This window comes from Cygnus olor, chromosome 1 (genome assembly GCF_009769625.2).
Source record: "Cygnus olor isolate bCygOlo1 chromosome 1, bCygOlo1.pri.v2, whole genome shotgun sequence".
NCBI classification, from domain to species: domain Eukaryota; kingdom Metazoa; phylum Chordata; class Aves; order Anseriformes; family Anatidae; genus Cygnus; species Cygnus olor.
Window position 1 is genome coordinate 63,265,341 of NC_049169.1, and position 22,380 is coordinate 63,287,720.

A 22,380-nucleotide genomic window follows, 5' to 3' on the forward strand; every position below is an offset into this window, starting at 1 on the left:
TTTGCTTTTAAGAAATATCATTTTAAGAAATAACAGATTTTCCATGAAAATGCCTACATTCAGTTTGTTGGTGTTTTTTTGTTTTGTTGTTTTTGTTCGTTTGTTTTTTAAATTGAGAAACCCTGGCTCATCTATTCATTTTTCTAAACGGAATGTGCAAGTCTACACTTTCCTATCCAGAAGACTTTGCATGTTCCCTTTTCCAACCACCTCTCAAACCAACCCGATCCCAGGGCTTGTTTAGACAGTAACTCCACGTCGTGCCCGAGACAGTGGGGGAGCTTGAGCCTCCATCCTGCTCCCCTTCACTGAGCCCTATTTCAGCAAGTAAGAAGCCACTTAGGACAGTAAACACCAGCACAGATGTTTGCAGAACAGCCTGTCGGGCGTTTTGGTGGTTGTTTGGTTTGGTTTGGTTTGGTTTTCCCCCCGTCTTCAGTTGCGAAATTCCCTTGCCACCTTTTTACAATGGCACTGAGAGAAGACGGCTTCAGTTCACCCCTCTGCAAATCCTCGGGGCAGCCTGGAAACGTGGGAGAGCAGCAAAACTCCTCCACCAGCAGCCCTGCGCCTACTCCCAACACAGCCCCGCCCGAAAGTTTTTATCTTTACAGCGCGGGCCCGCTGTATGTAAAGCAGTTTCGTATCTTAGTGTAAGACGTAGAAGTGCCTAAACCAGCCAGCGTAATGCCAAATAACTACAGTGCAAGGCGTGTGCGGGGTGTACGTGTTTACAACAGCGTTCACGTCCAGCGGCTTACCTCCGGGAGCCCCCTCTGGCCCCTGCGGGGCAGCCGGGGCTAAAGCCGGGGCCGGGGCCGGAGCTGACGCCGGGACCGGGCGGCGGCTGCCTGGGGCGGCGTGGCAGTGACCGCGCCCCGCCGCCTAGGGCCGGGCCGGGCCGCCGCGTCCTTGTCCCCGTCAGGGAAGAAAGAAGGCAGGAGGGGAGGGGACGAGCGGGGCCGGGAGGGGAGAGGCGGTGGCGGAGGCACGGGAGGCGGCCCGGCCCCGGCGGCGGGCGGGGAGGTGGTGGGGGCGCGGGCCGTGCCTGGCACCTGCGCGGCGGGCGGGGCAGGCCCGGGGCCGTGCTGAGCGCGGGGCGCGGCCCGGCCCCTGCCCTCCGTCGGCGGTCGAGCGGCGGCGGCGCAACAGGCTAGCGGAGCCCAGCGGCGCCCAGCCCGCCCGCCCGCCCGAGCTCATGGCCGGCCGCGGCGCCGGCGGCGAGCAGGGCTACATCCGCACCGTGCTGGGCCAGCAGATCCTGGGGGAGCTGGACAGCTCCAGCCTGGCGCTGCCCTCCGAGGCCGGGCTCAAGCTGTCGGGCGGCCGAGGCGGGGAGGAGAAGGCGCTGCGGATCCAGCGGCAGGTCCAGCAGACGCTGGCCAGGAGGAGCCGAGGCTCGCTGCACAACGGTGAGTGCCCGAGCCCCGCGCCCTGCCTGGCCCCCGGGGGTCTGGGGAGCCGGGTCGGCTCGGGTCGGGTCGCTGCGAGCAGCCGGTACCGCTGCGGGGACTCGCGACATGCGCGGCTCTGTCGCGACTCTTCGTGCTTTTGGCCCGGGTGAGGAGTTTGTGCCTCCCCAGCGCTGCAGCTGCTCGCCCTGCACGGCTGCCCGGGGATGGGTGGATGGGTGTGTGGGTGGATGGATGGATGGATGGATGGATGGATGGATGAGTGGAGACTGGGTCCTCCGACCGCAACAACCGTCTCTTGCGCTTGCTTGAGTAACCCCGTCTCTGCCCACTGGCCCTGTCTGCGAAATGAAATGGGAAGAAACATCGGAAATGGTTTTAATTGTTTCACCTCGAATTGAACTAAAGGGAGGTTTGGCAAATAACTCTAGGAAAGGCATGGATGGGAAACGTTGGGCAGCAGTGCTACCAGAGGGGTATTTACGCTGCTCTTGGATGTGCACGGTGCAAATGGAAGTCGCCACACGGTCAGACACATCCAGGATCTGCAGCATCAGGCCCCCAGGGGTGACTTCGTCAGCGCTCAGGGTTTCAGGCCAGCTGCCCGAGGGGTGTAGTCTTAACTGCTAATAGGCAAGAAAATCATTGTTTATACAGTAAACTTAAAAAAATGTAATCTTGTTTTTACATACAAAGATATGGCAGACTTACAAGTTATATGCCCTGTTGCTAGCGGTGTCATTATAGAAGCCGTCACCTTTCATTTGCAAAAAGCTATGAGCAAAGGGGCTTCAAATTTATGACTATACTTCACTCACCTATCTTGTCAGGCAGAAGAATGTTTCTTCGTACTTCTGGCTTCCATCTAAAATACACCTCATGGCTGAAAAAGTGATGAAGAACATGAAAAACTGAAAAAGTCGGGGTTGGAACTAGGTGATCTTTAAGGTCCCTTCCAACCGAGCCGTTCTATGAAAAAGAGTACAATGCAGGTGCGGACATATTCTGAAAAATTAGGCACACAAATCACATAAACAGGCATACATGGCTGTGTGGTGTGCAGCTACGTGTGCAAGTCCCTAACTTGGCAGCTCTCATTTAAATAAGGTTTCTAAACAGTTTTTGGAGTAACCATTTCTTTTTCTGTCAGTAGAGAAGAGCAGCCTGGAAAAGACTTTCTAAAGCAATTGTTAACGAATGAAATGGTGTCATGAACCTGAGATCATGTCTCTAAACTGTAATAAAATATGAAGACAAAGTTCCCATCTTTCTAGCTTGTCTTAACTTCTCTGCAGTACATTAACAGACCTGGCAGATTTAAGGATAGTTGTCATGGTGTGCCTTGTTTTTCCTAAAGGTCAAGTATTTGAATACTTTGCATTTCTAAGAGCAAAACTCTCAGGCTTCTAGATGAGGAGTGGCAAATGTCATGTCCGTTAGATATATTGTTCGTGCGTAACATGAACTTCTCTTCTTTAAGACATATTCTGGTGCCCAACTTACCATGCATTTTTTAGTCCCACTGCAAAGCTCAGAAAAAAAATAAATGGAACTAAAATGTATTCCATATATTCCATGCATTTATACATGCATATATGTATATTAAAAATATATGCATATGGCTGTCCATCTATGTATATATATCTGAAATATTTGTATATCAAATGCCTATAATGTATTTAACATGCTAACTTTCCTGAAAAAAATAAATGTATATGTGTGTTTATGTCCCACTGTGCTTTTTTTTCATAGAAGACTTGCACAAAGATTGACTAGGCTTTAAAAAACATTTTAATTTTTATATGTAAGCTACATCTTAAAATTATACACTATTTTATATACCAAAAAAAATACCCACTTGACTAAGTTGTAACAGTTTTCTAGATAAATTCAGCAAAGGTTTTGTGTTGTTTGAAGTTGCAAGGAAGATAATACAGAGATTTAAAAGGGGCAAAAGCAGGTCCCTGTGCTATAACTGTCCTATCTGTAGGAGTATTTCAGACCCTGTTCAGCAAGGTACTTAGCACATACCTAACCAGCGCATTCACATACATGTCTAAAATTAGTTGGGCACATAACCACTGGGTATGGAAAATCAGTGTTAGTAGAAGCCTTACCCAGCATTGTTTGCACACACCCGTTCTCCACTAACTGTAGTGGAGGCTTTTAAGCTGCAAGAAGTACCCCACCGGGCAGCATTTCTCCTTAAAGTTTTAGACCAAAGGTGCCTGCTTAGCCTTCAACATTACTTTTAAATAGAAAAATGAATGGAAAAAAGTTTTTTTTTGTTGTTTTTTTTTTACCTCCTATCTTCGTATTGCTCCCCAGTTTATGCCCTTCCCCTTTTTAGGGTGTCTTTCCTTTTTGTTTTTTTATGACAGATATTCAGGTCATCATCGGATTTGAGGATTCTTTCAGCTGCTAAATGATTAAAATTACAATCTGCCTCAACTCTTTTTGAAGACATTGTAAAGCATTGTTTATAGTTTTTCAAGCATCAGTTTGACAACAGCTATAACTTTTTCAGTTCATCAGTTTCTGAACCTTTGGAAATTAAACATTGTTGCCCTGCCCTGAAAATTTTTGAACTAAAGCAGCCACATAAAATTTCTGAATGCTATTTAAAGATGGAAATGGAATGATAGATAGTTCAGCCTTTTCAAAGAAAAATGGCATTCAGAGCCATATACATTAATGACTAGTGTTCTTCGTCTCACATGATGCAACAATATTGATTTTCCTTGTATACTTCAGTATATGATTCCACTTCTCTCTGATCTTGTTTGGCTTGGATTTTGATTGACTTTTAAATTCATCTATGATATTCATGTTTCTCTAGTGTAATCGCTGGACCAAAGTCTTCCTTCCTGTACATCCTTACCAGGTCTGCTGTAAAAGATGAGGGCAGAATTTAGTAATATATCACACAAAACCAAATGGACCAATGGTCTATGTAGAGATGCTTTCACTAACACAGGGTGTTATAATCACAGAATATTTACAAAAAAAAAAACAAATTTAAACATTAAAGTTTTTTTAAGATTAAAACTTACATGCTTTCCAAATCAGTACCATTAAATGATTACAATTGGAGCCTTACTTTTTCTTTATATTTCTTAACTTCTAAAATTCTTAATAGTAATTTTCTTAAATTTTGTTTTAGGAATTTGTAGGAGTTTTTTGTCCTCAGCTTTCTATTTTGCAGAAATCTTATCAAGTTTCATAGTGATTTTATATCTTCATAGAAAAAAGAAATACAAAAAGATGGGGTGGTGACTTCTGCTTTTTGTTGGCTTCATTAAATACCTCACCTCTGGTTTCTGAGCCAGAAGAAAAAAATAATAATTTGAGCATTTGTGTAAATATACTGACCAGTGCAAAGTAAATGCTGGAATGTCCTTTGGGACCAGTCATGCTCTGGTAGTGTGATGAAGGGGAATGATCAAAAAGAAGGCCCTTTCATCTCTAGATGAGGTGATCCAGTGAAGTTTTTGATATGCCATTCCTAAATGGCACCAGCCCAGTCCATTTTGAGTGGTGAGGTATACAGAGGGATTAAAAGATGACAAACCAGGAATACTTATGAGTTTCTGTTGGGGATATAACCACCCACTTACCCTGAGCAGGAATGGAAAATAGATGCTCAGCAGGCAGGCACTCAGCATGCATGAAATATCATCGTCTGTAGTAGACTTCGGCGTACAGGGTACAGCAACATTAATTCCTGCTGTGGGAGGTTTTAAAGCCAAATCTGGCTTTCACGGTATCCATTCAGATACAAAAACTGCTGAAAAAGATACACAGCTGGAGAGTAACAATGCACATGATTTGAGAGGAATCTGATAGACCTACCTCTATAGAGGATATTGTTTTTTCATGTCTCATATATCGTGGAGATGTCACTTGTCATTGTATTTCAAGGCCAAGCCATATAAGAGATTGATTTGTCTGCAGCTATAGCCAGCAATTGTTAGGGAGGAACTTTCAAGCCTTTAGAAACATTGGGTTTATCACAACCTAAGAGGTCTGAGAAGAACCACCACAAGGCTGGCGGATTTTTTTTTTTTCTCAGTCAGTCTATTCAGTTTCCTCCGAGTAGGTAATTATTATGTCAGGTCTCGAATTTTGACATAGCTGTTGAGAATATTAGTGATTTTTTGTACAGCTTTTATTTTAGGCTTGAGGAATAGTGAAGAGGTGGTAGTGTTCCTCCTCCACTGTCCACGTCCAAAGAGCCAGCGTTCCTGAACTCCTTCAGTTCAGACTGACAGGAGAAAGGGGAGACTGTGATAACAGGTTGTGTTCAATTGTCCACACATGGGTGGCTGTTGCTCTTTGAGAAGCCTGAGTTTTCCAAAATATTCATGTTGGTTGACAGATGTGGACACAGGGCCTGTAGGAAATCCATCCTTTCTTTGGACTGGCTGCTGGAAACCAAGTGTGGTATCCAATGGACCCCTATGGATGAGTAACTGAATTCATATTTTCTGAAGAGATGAGTTTCAGTGAGATTTAAAACACTAATTCTCACAGTTAGAAAATATTAATTCTAACAGCAAATGTTAGACATAATACTTTAAATATAAAGACATATATTTATAGACATAATACTTTAAATTTATAAATATATTATTTTCTCTTCTCCTAACAGTGCACTGTTATATAAGAACTACTTAATGATTTTTGAATACATGTAAAACTGTAGCAAATCTGAGAGGTGAAAAATGCGTAGGTTTTTGTAGCATGGTGAAAACCTACCTGGAGGAAGCCTCACTGACAGAGGCAAGTTTTGATCAGATCACCCATTCTGCTTCTCATAACTAACAGAAAGGACCAGCATTTTAGTTACCACTTTTATCACACTGGCTTTTGGCACAAGTAAAGGGCCCCATCTTGCAACCTACAGTTTATGCCTACCTAATAAATCCGTAGGTAAAATGCTGACAAAAAAAAAATACTGGTACGGTAAGAGAAAGCACGAGATACAAAGATGCAAAGTGAAATTCCGTAAGCTAACATATACAGTTTATCTCTGAAAGAGAAAAATGTTTTGTTTACTGATGGATAGTTTCAAGGGGAGACTGAAGGTAAAAACAGATGACTGCTTAAAGCCACTGTTCAACCAGAGATAAATGAGTGTTGCAATTTCTGACTGAGTATGTTTTGCTATTACAAATAGGCAACTGTTAGATATGTAGTTTACACTCGACTGCTTCATGGCCTTATTATTTTTATTTTATCCTGATTATTTTGTTCAGTAAAGACACAGAGTTCAGAGTTAACGAAAACATGCCAAATGAATTACTCAAGGGTTTTTATGTTCTGAAGGAGATAATTTCTCGCTAAGTAGACTAGACAAAATAGAGAAACAATCATCTGTGAGTATGTACTTAAACTTAGTTATACAAAGTACTTTGATAGGTAGCAAAGAAATAAGCTAATCTTTAAAAAGTAGCATAGACAATAGGCTAAGATGTGGTCTTACTGGGCACCTGAAGGTTGTACATTGGAATTATATCACAGAAATGAGAGACTTAGATGAATTTTCAGATTTTGGATGTCAGTGTATATTGGCAGGAAAATATTTGCAGTATGAAAAAAAAACAGTCTTCTGTTACTGCTTGTCATGTACTTGGGTAACCTTTGGCTGTGACAACCTTGTAATGTGTCATGAAGGAATTACTACAATCCAAATCATGAGTTAGACCAGGCTGAATCATTCTACTCTCATTGACGCCCAAGCTAGCATGAATGTGTCTTAACAAATCACCTAATGCATGTTCAAATCTGTCTGGCATAGTCAAAGTACAAGAATTGGGATGATTAAATAAGTAAAAGTAACTGAAAAGTATGAATAAATTGGACTTCAAATTCTTGCACTCAACTTCTGTATTATACACAAATTTGGACTTATCCAGGTAGGTCTGTGCTAGTGGGAATCATTCACAATTATTGCTGTTACATGAGTCTCTTTTTCTTTTCACCCTTGTCGAGCCTTTACGAACTACATGCACCAAGGTGTTAAAGACACAAGAGTACTGAAGTTCCTAGGGATACCCACATGCACCTGATGTCGCCAGGAGTTGAACTGCACAAACTGAAAACCTCAGCTCTTTGGAACAGATGCTAGGTGCTTTCAAAAATCCCATCAGGCTTTAGCCTGCATGTTTTTAGCACCTGAATTCCCTTCTGCATATGACTCCTAATATTTTTAGAAGTGAAGACTTCATCAGTTTGACCAAGTTAATGTTTTGCTTCTGCCATTTTCTGTATTCTTTCTCAGACAATATCAGCTATTTTGAAAATTCATGGCCAACTTCTTTATTAACTGGTATTATGTGTTCAGCCTAACCATCTGCAACCAACAGTGCCCCATTTTTGACAGATTTGAGGAATATCTTGCCTTCTGCTTGTGATTTCCGTGTCACCTCTTCAAACCTGTGTTTTTTATATTCCTGTATGCAGATTCTCATAGTAACTTGCGAATCTCATGAACAGTCATTTCAGCTGTATCTGTTACAAAGCTTGACTTATTTTTTGTTAGTAGAAGGACTTTTCTTTCAAAATGCATTGTACCAGTGGAAGAGAAACAGCCTGAGGCTCTTTTGGTTCTCTTTCTTTTTTTTTTTTTTATGTGCTTGTGTTTTCTTTTTTTTGTTTGTTTCTTTATTTTTAATTTAAAGGATAGTGAGGTCCTAATAAAAGAAGTAATCACCAGGCACTGTTCCATTTTCAAAGCTAGGTTGTGGAAAGAAACTATCAAAGTAGATATGCTGTGGATCTTCTACCTTGTTTGGCAGATTAGTGAACCTTATAGGTACAGATTTGAAATGTAATTAAACACCAATACTTTTTCAGCATTGTACACCACGTGCCTCCACAAGCCAAAGATTGCGTTTATGGACTCAGGTTCTTTGGATGAAGCACTAAGAAGATTAGTGAAGCATTACTTGTTCCAATATATTATCATTAAACTAGCGCGTAAGGGAGAAGAAACATCAGCAGTTGAGGTAGACAGCTATGAAGTAAATAGTCTATGTTGAGTGTGTGGTATTTCTTTAGTGACAGTGAAAATTGCATCTCTAGGGTTTAACTAGGCAGTAACAGAGGCATACACTTAAGCCCAGTTTGCTCAGTTGCAATCTACAGTTGCAGTATTTTAACTAGTTTGTGTACTGGGTGTGTTAGAGTCAGACTCTTAGGTAAACCATATGTACACATTCAAAGCGGTCACAATGAAAAATAAGTTCTTGGTAGCACTTAATTATCTGTCATTATCTGGGATATTTAAAATATCAGCTTGTTGTGTTTAAATATCTTCCATGAAATAGCTGTGTGAACAATAAGACTTCTAAAAGTTAAATATGTCTTAAGTAAAATAAATGAGAATTATCTGAGGCCTGTGCCCTCAGAAATCTTTTCTTAGCCATATTTTGAATGCTATGCACTGAATGAAAACATCTTTCTGTCTTTCCCCTCTCTGATTTTCAGCTAATATATATGTATTCAGCAGTGTATGAGTCATTTCCCTAGTGCCCAAAACCATCCTTTGTAGTAATATTATGTTTTGTTAAAATCTTACTAATTTTTATTTATAGGCAGTTTACACCGTGCTTCCAGTGTTCCAGAACATGTTTATAACATGGGGATTACTGAAAATGATTTTGCATCAAGATCTCAGTATGGTGTCTCTTACTACCAGTCAGACCAGGTGAGGAAAATGAATGGGAATAAGTGCGTTACCAAATGCATAGTTTATTTATTTTGGAAACCACAGATAACAGTATGTAGATGATATTTCAAGGTTTATTTGTTCACTTTTTGACGCCTGATTTCTAGAAAAAGAGATTTCCATGACTGAGATCCATTAATGTTTTTCTCTCCTTCTGGGTGACTTCTGAGCCCAGTGGCTAAACTCAACATGGTATGACAGATGGGCTTTTTGCAGTCCTATTGGTTTGTGAGAATTGGCATGCGGGTAGAAAATGAAAAAACGTATTAAATGCCATTTAGGCAGAGGCTGTTGCAAGTCAGACCTTTATCCATCCAGCAGCCAGCAGGTCAGTCAGCACATACTTAGCCCAAAGTAGCCAGAGGCCATGCTGGCATGTACCAGGTAAACATTTAGAGGTTGCTGGAGGGAGTTCAGCAGTCCTGCAGGGTAAAGAATGACAGGGGTTGGACCTGGGAATCTGGTGAAATACGTTAGGGAATTAAGCACCCAAAACCACAGGAAAACAGATTGCACTAGTTTCACAATGACAGGTAGAGTGTTCCTTATCATTTTAAATAATCCTGCTGTAATCTGTTTGAGCATTACAAGAATGTGAGTCTTCGTAATACAATAGTATTTCTAGCTAATTACAGCTTCACTTTTTATTTTGACCCACTTCACTTGGGTTCATGGCCTAAATGCTAAGATAAATAGCTGATTTTCTTCAGGGTTCATGACTCAGCTCATAACTACTATGAACCAGTTATTATATGGTTGAGGGAGCAACCATATAATTTGGTAATCACACATAGCTCAATTAACATATAGCTTGGAAATCACACAGTAGCAGTGCTGCTGCATGATCAACATCAGTAAACAAATCAGTTCAGCTTGGGAATAGGAATATTTGTTTTATAAATAGTTTAGGGGGCAAATTCTTTCTTAATTTCAGATGACACAAGAATGGCATATTTTCATGGAGTGAAATAACCTGGCAGCTGGCGAATTAATTAATCAGCTCTAGCACTCTATGGCAAGAGTTAGAACCATTTACTTGACTACATTTGTCCTCCTATCCTTTGTTCTCACCTGTCACACAGTCCCTAGCATTTGATGTGAATCTGTTCTTTTTAGAAGAGAGCAAAAAGAGGAAAACTAGATGTGACATAGGAACAACAAGAAAATTGTACAGCTTTCCTGACAGGAGAAAAAAAAAAAAAAAAAAAGGAAATAGGACATACTGTCCTCCCATGCTGCCATAAAAGTCAGAAAAGCCACAAGGTCTAGTATTTCACAAAAGCATTCTTTTCTTTACCGCCAGACAAGAGATAAAGAAAAGATATCCTTGCATAACTCCTGTAGAATAAACAGATAGAACCAATGATCCTAGCCTCAGCCTAATAGATTCAGCAACCTTGCTCCTTTTGTGAGTCAGTTATCACCCTCAATAACCTCTCAACAGTTAAAGAAAGGGATTTCAGTCACTATCTGCTAAGCCCTATCCCTTCAATGAATAACATCAGTGTAACTTCACTGTTTACCTTTAAAAATGTCTGTAATATTACAATACTTTAATACAACATGAAAATATGTGGGACTTAGGTTTATGGCTGGATGCTACTGTGCTCACTACTACTACTACTACTACTACTAATAATAATAATAATAATAATAATAATTGGCCCATCGCTCCTCTATGTAAAGCAGATAGTCTCCCAAGTTGATTTAGTTCTGGAAAGTGTTGAATATGATCCAATTTAGAACATAACAGTTCAACAAAAAGGTAGAAAAATTGGAGAGAACCCAAACAATACCCGTACAGTAAAAAGTTTGGAAGACACATCCTACAAAGAAAGGTTGAAGGAAGTGGATTTATTGAGTTTAGAAAAGAGAAAATTGGAAAACAAGAATATGATCAATTACTGTCCTTGCCCACTGGGGACAGGAAAATAAAATCATCTTAAATTGTGGTTGTAGATTAAGGGAAACCATTGAGAAGGTGAAATGGTTATTTTGATTTCCTTGCAATGTTATGGAATCTCATTCATTTTCAGTAGGAAGTTAAGCAAACAGGAAAGGGAATATCTCTCTTTACTAGATCCTCCCACAGTGTGAACAGGAGAACAAAATAACCTCTCAATGTCCTGTCAAGATGTACATCATAACAATATACAAGTGTTTTAGTATATTTTAATATCTGACTGACTAATATCTTCTGTGGGCAGCCTTGAATTTAATTTCAATAATTGATGTGAGTGTTAATCCTCAAGGACTTTCAAGCTGAAACTAAAATCTCTGTTTACAAATACTGCTCACTATCAGGTATAATTGACTTGCGCACCTATTTTGAGGTAGTGACAGAAGACTTGTTCCTTAGACTTTGTCTCCTAAAGTTTAGATCGTACTTGTTCTTACCTTTGTTAGGCAGATACAAAGAAGTATTGCAGAATACCATTTAATAACCAGTTTTGGTGATGTTCACGTTTTATTTTCTTATTCTCATAGCAGACCTTATAGTTTTTATCTTTACATTACTGGTTTGATTTCTTTGGTATTAATCCTAATGCCGTGATCTGACTTTTCTTTTATGCACCCTTAACAGGTGGCCTCACCATCCTCTTACACAAATGGCTGGGGGACAAGAGTTACTTACAAGACAATGGAAGAGAGAGGTCAAAGACAACCCCTGAAGAGATTAGAGGTTTCACCCAGCGGGGTCCTGAAAGATGTCATATGTGTCCAATGATTTTCACTATGACAGACGGTTTTCAACTGATTCTCTCCAAGGCATGGAGATAATAGGAGACCCAGCGGGACTGTCCCACCAGATATGCTCGGTCTGAGATTGTTGGTTACACTCTTCGTGATTCAGTGAACAGGGGACGCTCTTTTAAAAGACACCCCCAGATGGTGGTTGTTAATGACACCATCCCTGATGGTGTCCCCCCTAGCCCTTCTGCACTTCTGTACCATCAAGCAGGCAACAGTCGCAGTATGACCAACCTTTTAGAGAAAGAGAACTACCTGACATCAGGCAGTGCGATGGGACAAGTAAGATCACCAACTGCTTCCCATTTTGGGTCTCAGAACAGGCAATCTTTTAGGTCCAGCTGGCACCAAACTACGTTCAGAACACACAGACCAGGAGGGATGCTTCCCAGCCAGCTTCAGTAACCGGTGTTGCTGCAGAAACAGATGGGAAGGGATGTCATTGACAGCTGCTATGGCAGCAGCAGGGAGAAATGGTTTCCTGCAGAACGAACAAGTCACCATCAATGGATCTCAGCTAGGGTAAGCATAATGCAGGACCTATCTAGGTTATGGGGTATCACAGCTGAAAGGAACTATTTGTGTAAGAATGGAAAGTAAACTATACAGCCAACATAGTGTGAAAATTCACTTCCAGTGCAGCAAAGGAGAGAGAGAAAAATGCACGTGTATGCACATCCTGCAGTGTCCACACCTCTTGCTCATGTGCGGGACCACACCTTTTCCAACAGTTGATCGTATGTTTAAGGAGACACAAAGTAAATGCTGAGCAATTTACAACTTAAATGATGTTACACAGTAATATATTGGCAAATTTTTTGCGTGTAGAACCAAATGATTTTATCACTGCTTCTCACTAGAGTACATCAAAATACCCAATGCATATTTTGCAAGTCGGCTTGCGGCAGATTGACAACCTTCAGTTGAAACTTTCATGGTTCCAAGAAAACTTTTTGTTTTGACAAACTTCATTAAAACATAAGCAGAAATTTCTTCCTAGAACATTCGTCCTTAGAACAAATATAAATTGCTCTGAATTTCAGGACCCCAAAGCCTCTCGCGAACAAGGGAACCATATTTTGAGGTTTTGTTAGCCCCAGTGGTAGAGGCTCCAGCAGATTCCTTAGTGTGTTTCTGAGCCACAGACAGCTATTTTGATATTCGATCACGTGTAGAAGCAATTTTGGTTCTTCTGCAGGTGCAGTCATTGGCATTTAGTTGTCTGCCTGCACAAATGTCAACCAAAGTGTTTTTCACACCTTCAGATGTAAACATCTTATCTTCAGTCATTGTGCAGGTGGCTTGCTTGGGAAAGTGCTGAACCTCCAGGTGAAAGATTTGTAACCTATTGGAAATCTCTTTGGCAGTGTAACTCCTTAAGTTGACAGTTTTTTCAGTTCAGCTTTTGCAGAAGTTACAAAAGAAAATGATTGGAAGTGCTATGAAAGCTTCTAAAGTTCCTTTTGCAAATGTTAACACATTTCATTTATCTCAGTACTTCTGACCATTTAATTTACTTGTAGATATCTTAGATTTTCAAATAAACTAGGTTCTACTTTGGATTCATAGCTAGATTTTTTGAGGGGGGAGCAAGGAGCTCATTGGTCTACCCAAAGTTTTAAAAAGTTTTCTTTAAAATATACCAGTTTATTTTAGTGAGAGGCTGGTGAAAATTGACATGTGAGATAATTCCCCAAGTGATTTGGACCACTAGATTCTATAAATGATGAGGAAGAGACTATAGTTATTTTAGCTGACTGAAATCAGGATTTGTTACATTTGCTTATATAATTGTTCATGATATCCACATAGATTATTACTCTTTTCTGATGTCTAAAATACACATTTAGTAAGTCCCCTTGTAATTCTCATCACTGGAAGGGCTTGATGTAGAAGTCCTATTTTGGTTACAGTACATTCCAGTTCATCCACATCTCACTACTGCACAATTTAATGTTGAATTAAGTGTTTAAAATGTAATAAACCAAATTTTGCTTTGGCGGACACACAGCTGTCAAATTAGAGCTATTTCACTTAAGTCCATCATATCACCAGACATACAGTTTCTTCCAGCAAGACTTCTCCATCTGTTAGTAAAGGACTTTCGCATTTCTTATCATTTCCCATTCTCTTTGATTTCAGCGTTGTACTGTGATAGATTGCTCCCTTATTTGTTGCTCCCTCAATAATGGAAGGGACAATAAAGATAAGCCCATTTTCAAAGTAATTTGATTTTTCCAGAAATTTGTACTTTTAATACAAGTCACAGTTTAGGACTTTTCAATGTTAAGTTTTAATAATTTAAGAGCAAGCTGAATAGTTTAGTAAGGTTAAAGAGAAATATTGGACTAGTTCTGTATAGAATTTAAAATTATATAAATGTATTTGCAAAGTTTCTGTAGAAGATTCATGCTATGAAATCAAAGTAGAGAAAAAAAAAACAATATAGAGATGCTATCTCTGCATCTTCTGGTAGAGTGAAACAGTTAAAAGCATCCATATATCAAAGGAAAGAGAGGGATACCACCTGAAGCTATCTGAGAAACAGCTTACAACACCAGACCTCTAAATGGGCTGAGGACTGTCACAAAATGGTCAGAAAACGCAGTATATTTTGAAAAGGTTATATTCTGGAAATTAAGATGAAGCTACAACTGGTCAAATCATTATTTTTAACAATCATTGCTTGAATATCCCTTTGTCATCAATACACATGCTCATTAGCCATATGGCTTTTAGGGTTTGCCTGTAAATATTTGAGGATAGAATGGAGTAAATACATCAATTCTATTTCGACTGAAGTTGGAGTGCTGTAACTTCTTGAATACCATTGAGGGTCAAAGATTATATTGCATCCTCATTTACTGTCTGATAAACTTCAGTGAGAGCAAATGTTGTTTTTCATCCAACAAGAGCAGTCCTACTATAGCAGTGTACAACATGAGGGAAAGATTTTGGTTACTACTCATGAAGGAGTATCAGCCTTGAAGGGATGATACTGGTGGATTTTGGGCTGCTGTCAGTCTCTGTGCAGTTCTGCACATCCAGCACTTAGAAGTTTGGTCTCTGGCCATAGATGCATTTTTCTCAGTCTGGCAGGCTGGTGACTGCTGATGAGCCTCTACTACTCTAGTACATCCCTGGCATCCTGGCATGAGGCTGAGTTCCCACGTATTCTCTGATATCCCATCAGGGATCAGCTCATGCAGCTCTCTTGACCTTAGCAAGTGCATGGATAGAGTCTTATTTGCCTGGTGAAATGACTCACAACTTAACACATAAGAGGTGTCTGCCACTCCATAGAAGGTGGCCAAAATTGCTAAAAGGTCTCCAAAGTTACTACACTAACTTGCAGGCAGGAAGGCGTGCACGCATATATAACATGCTCACAAAAACCTTGTTGATTTAAGAAACCTGGCTAAAACCCATGCTGGAAAAGCCTGTTTTTCTGTTCCCCTTAAGAGAGACTAAGAACAGAATATGATCTGTTTTTTTCCATACTCATTGTTCAAGATCTTTAAGTTTCTGATCAGTACATCCCACTTGCAATGAAAGTAACTTAGTAGCTACTTTGTTTTAAATCAGGGCTAAAGTAAACTCAAAATCTGAAAGCCCTAAGCACTGTCAGAACAGAGCCCAGGGCGCTACAAATACCAACTGTTGTTCTGTCTAATTGCACTTTGACTTAACTTCTCCATTGACATCCTCAGCGCACTGTCCGCTTCATTTCATCTTTGTCTTGCACAAGTATGCTTCAGCATCCATATATGCAGCATATTTGCTCAAAACGCCAATTCAGGGGAGGGGAGAAGACAGGAAATAAAATGATTTACACCGAATGGAAATGTAAAGTCAGGTGGAACCTCAGGGTACTGGAGCAGAACTTAATTTGGAGCAGGTGCATCTTCATCTCTTTACTCTCCTTACAGCCATACTAATTGTCTTTTGCCTTGTGATTTACAGGATAGCTAGAAGAAAAAAAAAAAACAAAAATAAGAACATCCTTTTTTGTCTCAGAGGTCATGAGTTCATCACAGATATTTTGGTCTGATTTCAGTGCATTTGTACCGGGATTCTCTGTGAGAGATCTGCCTGATTTCTGCCAGCTTGTCTCTACCTTGCCTCTCCACAGCCTGTTCTGGGCAAGCCTGTGCTTCCAGGCTCTTTTGTTCTTGCCAGTCCATTACTGAGATGGCCTGAGAGCTGAAGAACCTAGTGGCTCCTGGTACAGTGCACAAACACATGCTTTACATGTGGTTCTTTTCTCAATATTAAACATTTCTTATTTGAACTTCACTAATCTGAACATCATGTATTATTTAACATTCCATCTTAATTAAAAGAAAAAAAAATTCAATTTAAGCAAATGTGTTTCCCAACCACCTGTTTACCAAAGAAAGTAATTGTATCAAAATTTCAAATTTTAGATGTACTTGCTGAAATGATTCTCATGAAAACCATTCTGATTCAAGTGAATCAGGATGATGAAGATGACTACCCTCACTGTGGTTCACAAACTGCCCTCTATTCCCTGTCTGGCCAGACTGTGATCTGGTTGTACAAATTTATTTAGTTAAAAAAATAAATAGAATAGGTGTGGTTTTGTGTCCCCACACACACTTTTTTTTTCCTTTCCTTTTCTTTTCCTCCCTCCCCAGGGTGGGGAGTGTTTGAAACCAACAGTAAGTAAAAAGGCTGGGGAACATAACCACCCAGGTTATCCCAGAGTTAATGCACCTGATTGTGCCATGAATTGTTTCATTCCCTCTACTAGGAAAAAAAAAATGGGTGTGGTGATCTTTCTTTCCAGTTTTTGATATGGTCTAGTACAATTATTATTCAAGCAAACATGCAGGGAGTTAGAAAGAAAATGGCCATGCATATTTTTAATCCTACCACAGGCGATGTACTTACTCAATTTACTCAAGGTGATTGCAGCCCTTCAGCTGCTAATGTTTCCATGTTGTTTTTATAATTTCAAGAATGTCTTGCTTTGTCCACAACCTCTTATTGCTGCAACAATTCAATTTATGATTTTCTCTTCCCCCAGAATATTAACTTCTCTTAAAGGTTTTATAATATTTTCTTCTACTAGTAAGAGAATAATTTTCTAAGTAAAGCTAACTGAAAAATATGAATAGTGTGGTATTACAAGAAAATTCACAGGATAAATGATGATTTTCTACAGTCTTCCTTCACTATATTTTCTTCAATTATACTTTTAAGGAGCCCAGAAGGGGAGATGACTCTGGAGCATGCAGTGAGCATATTGAAGAGTGAAAATACACAGTCAATACCTAGGATTCTTGCTGCAGTGACTTTCATACAGCATGAGTGTTTCCAGAAAGCAGAAGCCAGAAGAAAAGTAGGTGATTTTTTTATACAAGTTTCCATCAGGTAGAGCAAATAACTGTACTATATGGCACTGTTTACCAACATGAAAAAATGCATTCCAGGAAACCGTGTAGGATACTGATGTTGAATATTTTCCCTAAAATATGCTGATGCCTTTGCTGCAGATTATTTAGGTCTGTAGAGTAGCACTGGTCTATGCTAGCCGAAGTTTGGGTTTTAGCATTTTGTGATAGGAAACATGGAAATGTAGAGTAAGAAAGGACATCAAGAATTCACCCAAACTATTTGTAATTGCAGATGTTTCTGACCTTTTTAAAAAAAAAACAAAACAAAAACACAAGCTTCCTCAGACAATCAAGGAACTTTACTACTCAGTTAGTCTTAAAGTATAATTAAATCTTCCTTTTGTAAACTAAGTTCATTAGTTTCTATTTTGTCTTGATGGATATGGAAAAAAATGTCAATTTTTCAGTCCCTTTTATAATGATTTTTCATGTGTGTTGAGGCTGCTAAGTGTATACCTGCTCAAGCCTACTCTTTGCAGGCTAAATGAACATAATTCTTTCAGCCTTTATAAGTTGTAGAGTCTGAACTTTTTATCAATATAATTGCTCTCATCTCTCATTTTGACTGGCATGCTTACACTATTGGTGCAGAAATATCCCAGAAATGGAAAGTCTGGGAGTACCCTACAAAATTATCCAAGCTTCAGGGTTTTCTAGGACCACACAAATGTGTTAAAACAGGATATGGATGAGGCAAACTGATAGGGGCTTGCTGGGACTGTACAAATACATTTATATATTGTATAGATTGATCAAACAGGTCAAACTCTTAAAAGTTTTTTGAAAGGGCATATTAAAAATATTCTCTTCCTCATTTTTCTTTAAATTTCACTGTTAAACAGAATCATGGTTCATTTGACTGATAGTTCTGTATATTCATGTGTACAGCAGTTGTTTATTTTACTTTAACCATTTAAAAAATATCTTACACTTGCTTTATTTCATGATTTGCTCAGTATTACTTATATGTAATTTCAGTCTGAACTCTGTATTCATGTATATGCAGTCCAGTTCGGTGACAACCAGACATCACTCAGTCCTTTAGTAGTTTAGCGTACTTCACTGTAGGTCAAACTCTGTTTTGGAAAGAACACCTGCATAATTAGCAGCTTTAACTTTAGTTTGAGGACAGAGCTTCAGAAATGAATGTGTGAAGGTGGTTTATTATTCAAACCTGTCTCAGGCAGCTTCCCTGAAAAACAGGCAGAGGAGTAAAGATGTTCAAACTGAACCAGTCAGCCTGAAGCCTTCTTCTGTTTTCCTGTCTATCCCACGTATCCTAGCTGAGCCTCTCTATTTGGTGCCCATCAGACCTTTCTTTGTTTGCGTTGTCTTATTTGCCATTTTTAGCCATTCAGTGTGCATTCCTTTTCTCTGTCTCCTAATGCTTTGTTCCCTGTTACGTGATAGTTTGTAAGTCTAGTGGCTTTTCTTTTTTCTTTTGAACATGTGGTCTTTCAGTATTTTGGTGGATTTTGTCTACCAATGAAAATTTAGACAGACCAATCAATAGCTTTTGTAAAGCTCCTCTGCACGTGGGGTCCAACTAACAACACCCGTTCTACAAGAGCTACAAGTCACTTAAAATTACTGACAGTAAGTCTGCATAAATGTTTGAATTAAAAACAAAGAAACAAATAAAAGAACCGTAAGGTATTGGTGTCAAACAGGCTTATCTACTGTAATAAAATGTTCCTTTGCCTTCAGAGGGTTCTAATCTCTGCTTACCTTCAGATATAGATTTCTGTATTTCCTTTGTTAGAATCTAGGTGTTTTTGAATGAATGCAGGGGAGATCAGGTCAACGGGGCAACAGCAGCAAGAAGCTGCCTTTTGTACAGCTGAATCAGAGGACAGGCAGACATGCAGTGTAGTTTGCTGGGGTACAAAGGGCAAAAGGCTTTGTTGCAGCTCATTTCTTCTGGTTCCCAACAACTGTTGGTCATATCAAATTCTTTTTATCATTGGGCTCTGGAGTGCTCAAAACAGTTATATCAGATGTCTAAGTCTTTCATGTGCTGTCACTTCTACACAAGGATGAGTTTGTCTTCAAAACCATATGGCATTTTTAGATGCTGGAGGAAACCATCCTCAATTGTACATGAATGTAAGATATTTTCTATTGTAATCTCACTCCTAAATGAGCCAAGGCTTGATTATACCACGTCGCAGCTCATCTTGCATTCATCATTTGTCACAACACGTAAAACTTGGAAACTATTTGTTTCCATACAGCTGTTGTAAAATAACATCTTCTTAATTCTTCATTCATTTGGGGCCAGAATTTCATTTTCTAAAAATAGACACTGAAGAGTAGTCTTTGTTAAACGTGGGTGGTTCAGTAGTTGACTAGTTTACAATGTTTAACGGTTTATATTTTGAACTTCTCTATTTTTTTCTCAGTATGCCACAGATAAGTACCAAGTAAACTGCATTCTTACTTAACATATAGTCAGCACATGCACAGAAGTTAACAGGGAAAAGTATTATCTTTTCCACCAGCCTGGCTCTCGAGAAAAAAATACAATCTGGCACATCAGGAACATGTTACATCCAGAAATCTCAAAGCAGTTAATGAATGTTCCAGAGTTAAATCTCAAATATACATCTCACCAACGTAGAAGCTAAAATACAGAGCAATCAAATGTCTCGTCAGCGAGTACAAATCTGTGGCAGAGCTGGAAGACAGCTAGTTTCATTCTCTTGCATTAATTACTAAAACATGATGCCTCCCTTAGGTGTGGATTTGAACTATGACTCATATGAAAGCCCTGAAGTTAACAGTCATGTCCAAATGATTAATGATCTGTACTTCAAGTGTTTCAAACGAGCAAATGAAAAAGGCCCTACAACAATAAAGTTTTGGCAAGGGGAAGAGGGAGTGGATTTTGTCATTTTCAGTATCTAACTATTCTCTGCTGCATTTTCTCTTCCTCACAGGTTTTCTCACTTGGTGGTATCCCCAGACTTTTACAGCTTCTTGACATTCAGAACGAGGACATTCAGCGGGCAGCATGCAGTGCTTTGAGAAACTTGGTGTTTGAGGACAATGACAACAAACTGGAAGTGTCAGAGCAGAAAGGGGTCCCAGTCTTGCTCCGTTTACTTCAATACACCAAGGATGTGGAAACTAAAAAGCAAATAACAGGTAGCCTTCTGTGCCTTCAAGCGTGAAGTGCTTTAAGTAGTGCACAGGCTTTCCGTGTGAGGTACCTGATTGTTTACTTACTCCAGTGTTTAGTGACTAAATAAAAGAGCATTGTTACCTTTTTTAAACTCTTCTTTTACGGTGAAATTCCAAGGTCCTCAGACCCAATACCAGTCTGTGTGTAAGACAGCAGGAAGAGAGTAGGAACTGCAACTTTCCCTCTTAAAGCTTCTTTAGAAATGACATAGGTCTGTATGTTTACGGGAACCTTAAAGGTCTTGATATTCCAGAAAAGAAAGTAAACCTCTAAATAGCAAATTCTTCCAAACCATATTGATGAACGCTGCTCTGAGCAGTCCCAGAGGTGCAAGGGACCATAATTATTGCCCACTACTTCCACTGCAGCTCAGCCCTCACCGTGCTGCTGCAAGCTCCTTGTTGGAGACTGTGATGGGTCTGTCCCCCAGAACTGTCAGGTGCCAGGTATAGAATGCAGGTGCCCTGCTTCCCACAAACCCTACAGCCACACATTTCTACTTTGAGCTCACTCACTGCTAGCAATTTACACCCCAGAGCCCATCTTCTCAGATGAGTGAAAAGCAGAAAACCCTGCCACAGAAACACTGTGCATCCTTTCTGTGCGCAAGGGAGAGAATTCATGGAGAACATCCATTTTTTGTGAAGATGATATGACACAGTCAGTGGAGTGACCTGCTTTCTTGATTCAGTTTTGCGGGGATTAGGTTCTCATCCTTTTTGTTCCACTTCCTTGACGAACTTCTAAAAATGAGTGTGGCCCATTGTGATCTTGGAGGAAGAGCCCTTTGGATCAAAACCTCCATATTACATGTTTTGTCATATATCAGTGTAATGGAAGGAATGCTGGGAGTAAAAGGCCACCGTTTCTCACAAGAAACCTGTGATTACTGCCCCATTGGCTTTGAGGCAGCCAGTTAACAAAAGCCCACCACTTCGTCCCTGCAATGCTGTCTGATCATAGTGTATCTCTAGGAAGTCAGTTGCTGGTCACCCACATTCATTTTAGTTAGCATGCAAAGGAAGAACAGGTTTATATTTTACAAATGGAAGAAAACATTATGAATAAATGAATGGAGATTTATTTCAAGTGTTCTTTAAAGACATCAGCAACAGAAGCTATTAAAATAGCAGTGCTTACAAAGATACAGAAGGTGTCAAGCAGCCCTGCCTTGAAGCAAAGGCATGTTGAGACCTTCTGTACTTCTGCATTCTTTTAAGTATTTAAAATACTGTGCTCCCTAAGCTGGAGAACAAAGCTTTGTATTGTTGGCTCTTTTGGCTCAGTTCTACGACTCTGCAACATTAAAATGTCTTGAAGTTTTTCGCATTCATCAGATGCAGAACTGGATCTGCATTAATTTAATAATCATTAAATAAATTATTGCATAGTGTGTTGTCTTTTGGTGCATTTACACACCAGTGAGGCAAGCAGTGGAAATGGTGGCACAGTGGCCAGAAAATTTTGTTCATTTTTTTGCTAGCAATTCTGATACGAGATTTGACTGTTTATGCAGGAGGACATGTACAGATATGGGTACTGTGAATATTGTCTTCCCCTTCAGTAGTGCGAAAACCGATGAAGGGTCACCTTTTTTCTGGAATTACTGCTGTCACTGAACATTTATTTATGAAGTATACAAGACACTAAGAAAATATCTAGGCAATATTGAGCAAGTTGTTGTAGTTAGCATAAGGCAAAATATTCTGATGTTATTTCATGTCTATCAGCTGCAGGTGATGGCTTTAAAAATTAAGAACAAAAGGAGTATTGCATAATTTCAAGACCAAATGTGCAGTCCGGAGGAAGAACACTGGGTTCCTTGGTGAAAATGTCTCTACAGCAGATTTTCTGCCGTCACTTGAGGAATTCTTCTTGCTC

The 22,380-nt window shown here is 39.8% G+C and overlaps 1 protein-coding gene across 1 annotated transcript in view; it reads left to right on the forward strand.

Annotated features, from left to right (window-relative positions):
- The first annotated feature begins 1,163 nt into the window (after positions 1 to 1,163).
- The window catches only part of PKP2 (plakophilin 2), a 46,850-nt gene continuing 25,633 nt past the window's right edge, over positions 1,164 to 22,380 (forward strand). The window contains 10 exon segments of the mRNA XM_040561461.1: positions 1,164 to 1,412; positions 9,011 to 9,123; positions 11,729 to 11,838; positions 11,840 to 11,898; positions 11,901 to 11,951; positions 11,954 to 12,256; positions 12,259 to 12,327; positions 12,330 to 12,417; positions 17,122 to 17,260; positions 20,255 to 20,462. Of these exon segments, the coding sequence (XP_040417395.1) occupies positions 1,199 to 1,412; positions 9,011 to 9,123; positions 11,729 to 11,838; positions 11,840 to 11,898; positions 11,901 to 11,951; positions 11,954 to 12,256; positions 12,259 to 12,327; positions 12,330 to 12,417; positions 17,122 to 17,260; positions 20,255 to 20,462 (1,354 nt within the window). The 5' untranslated portion in view covers positions 1,164 to 1,198.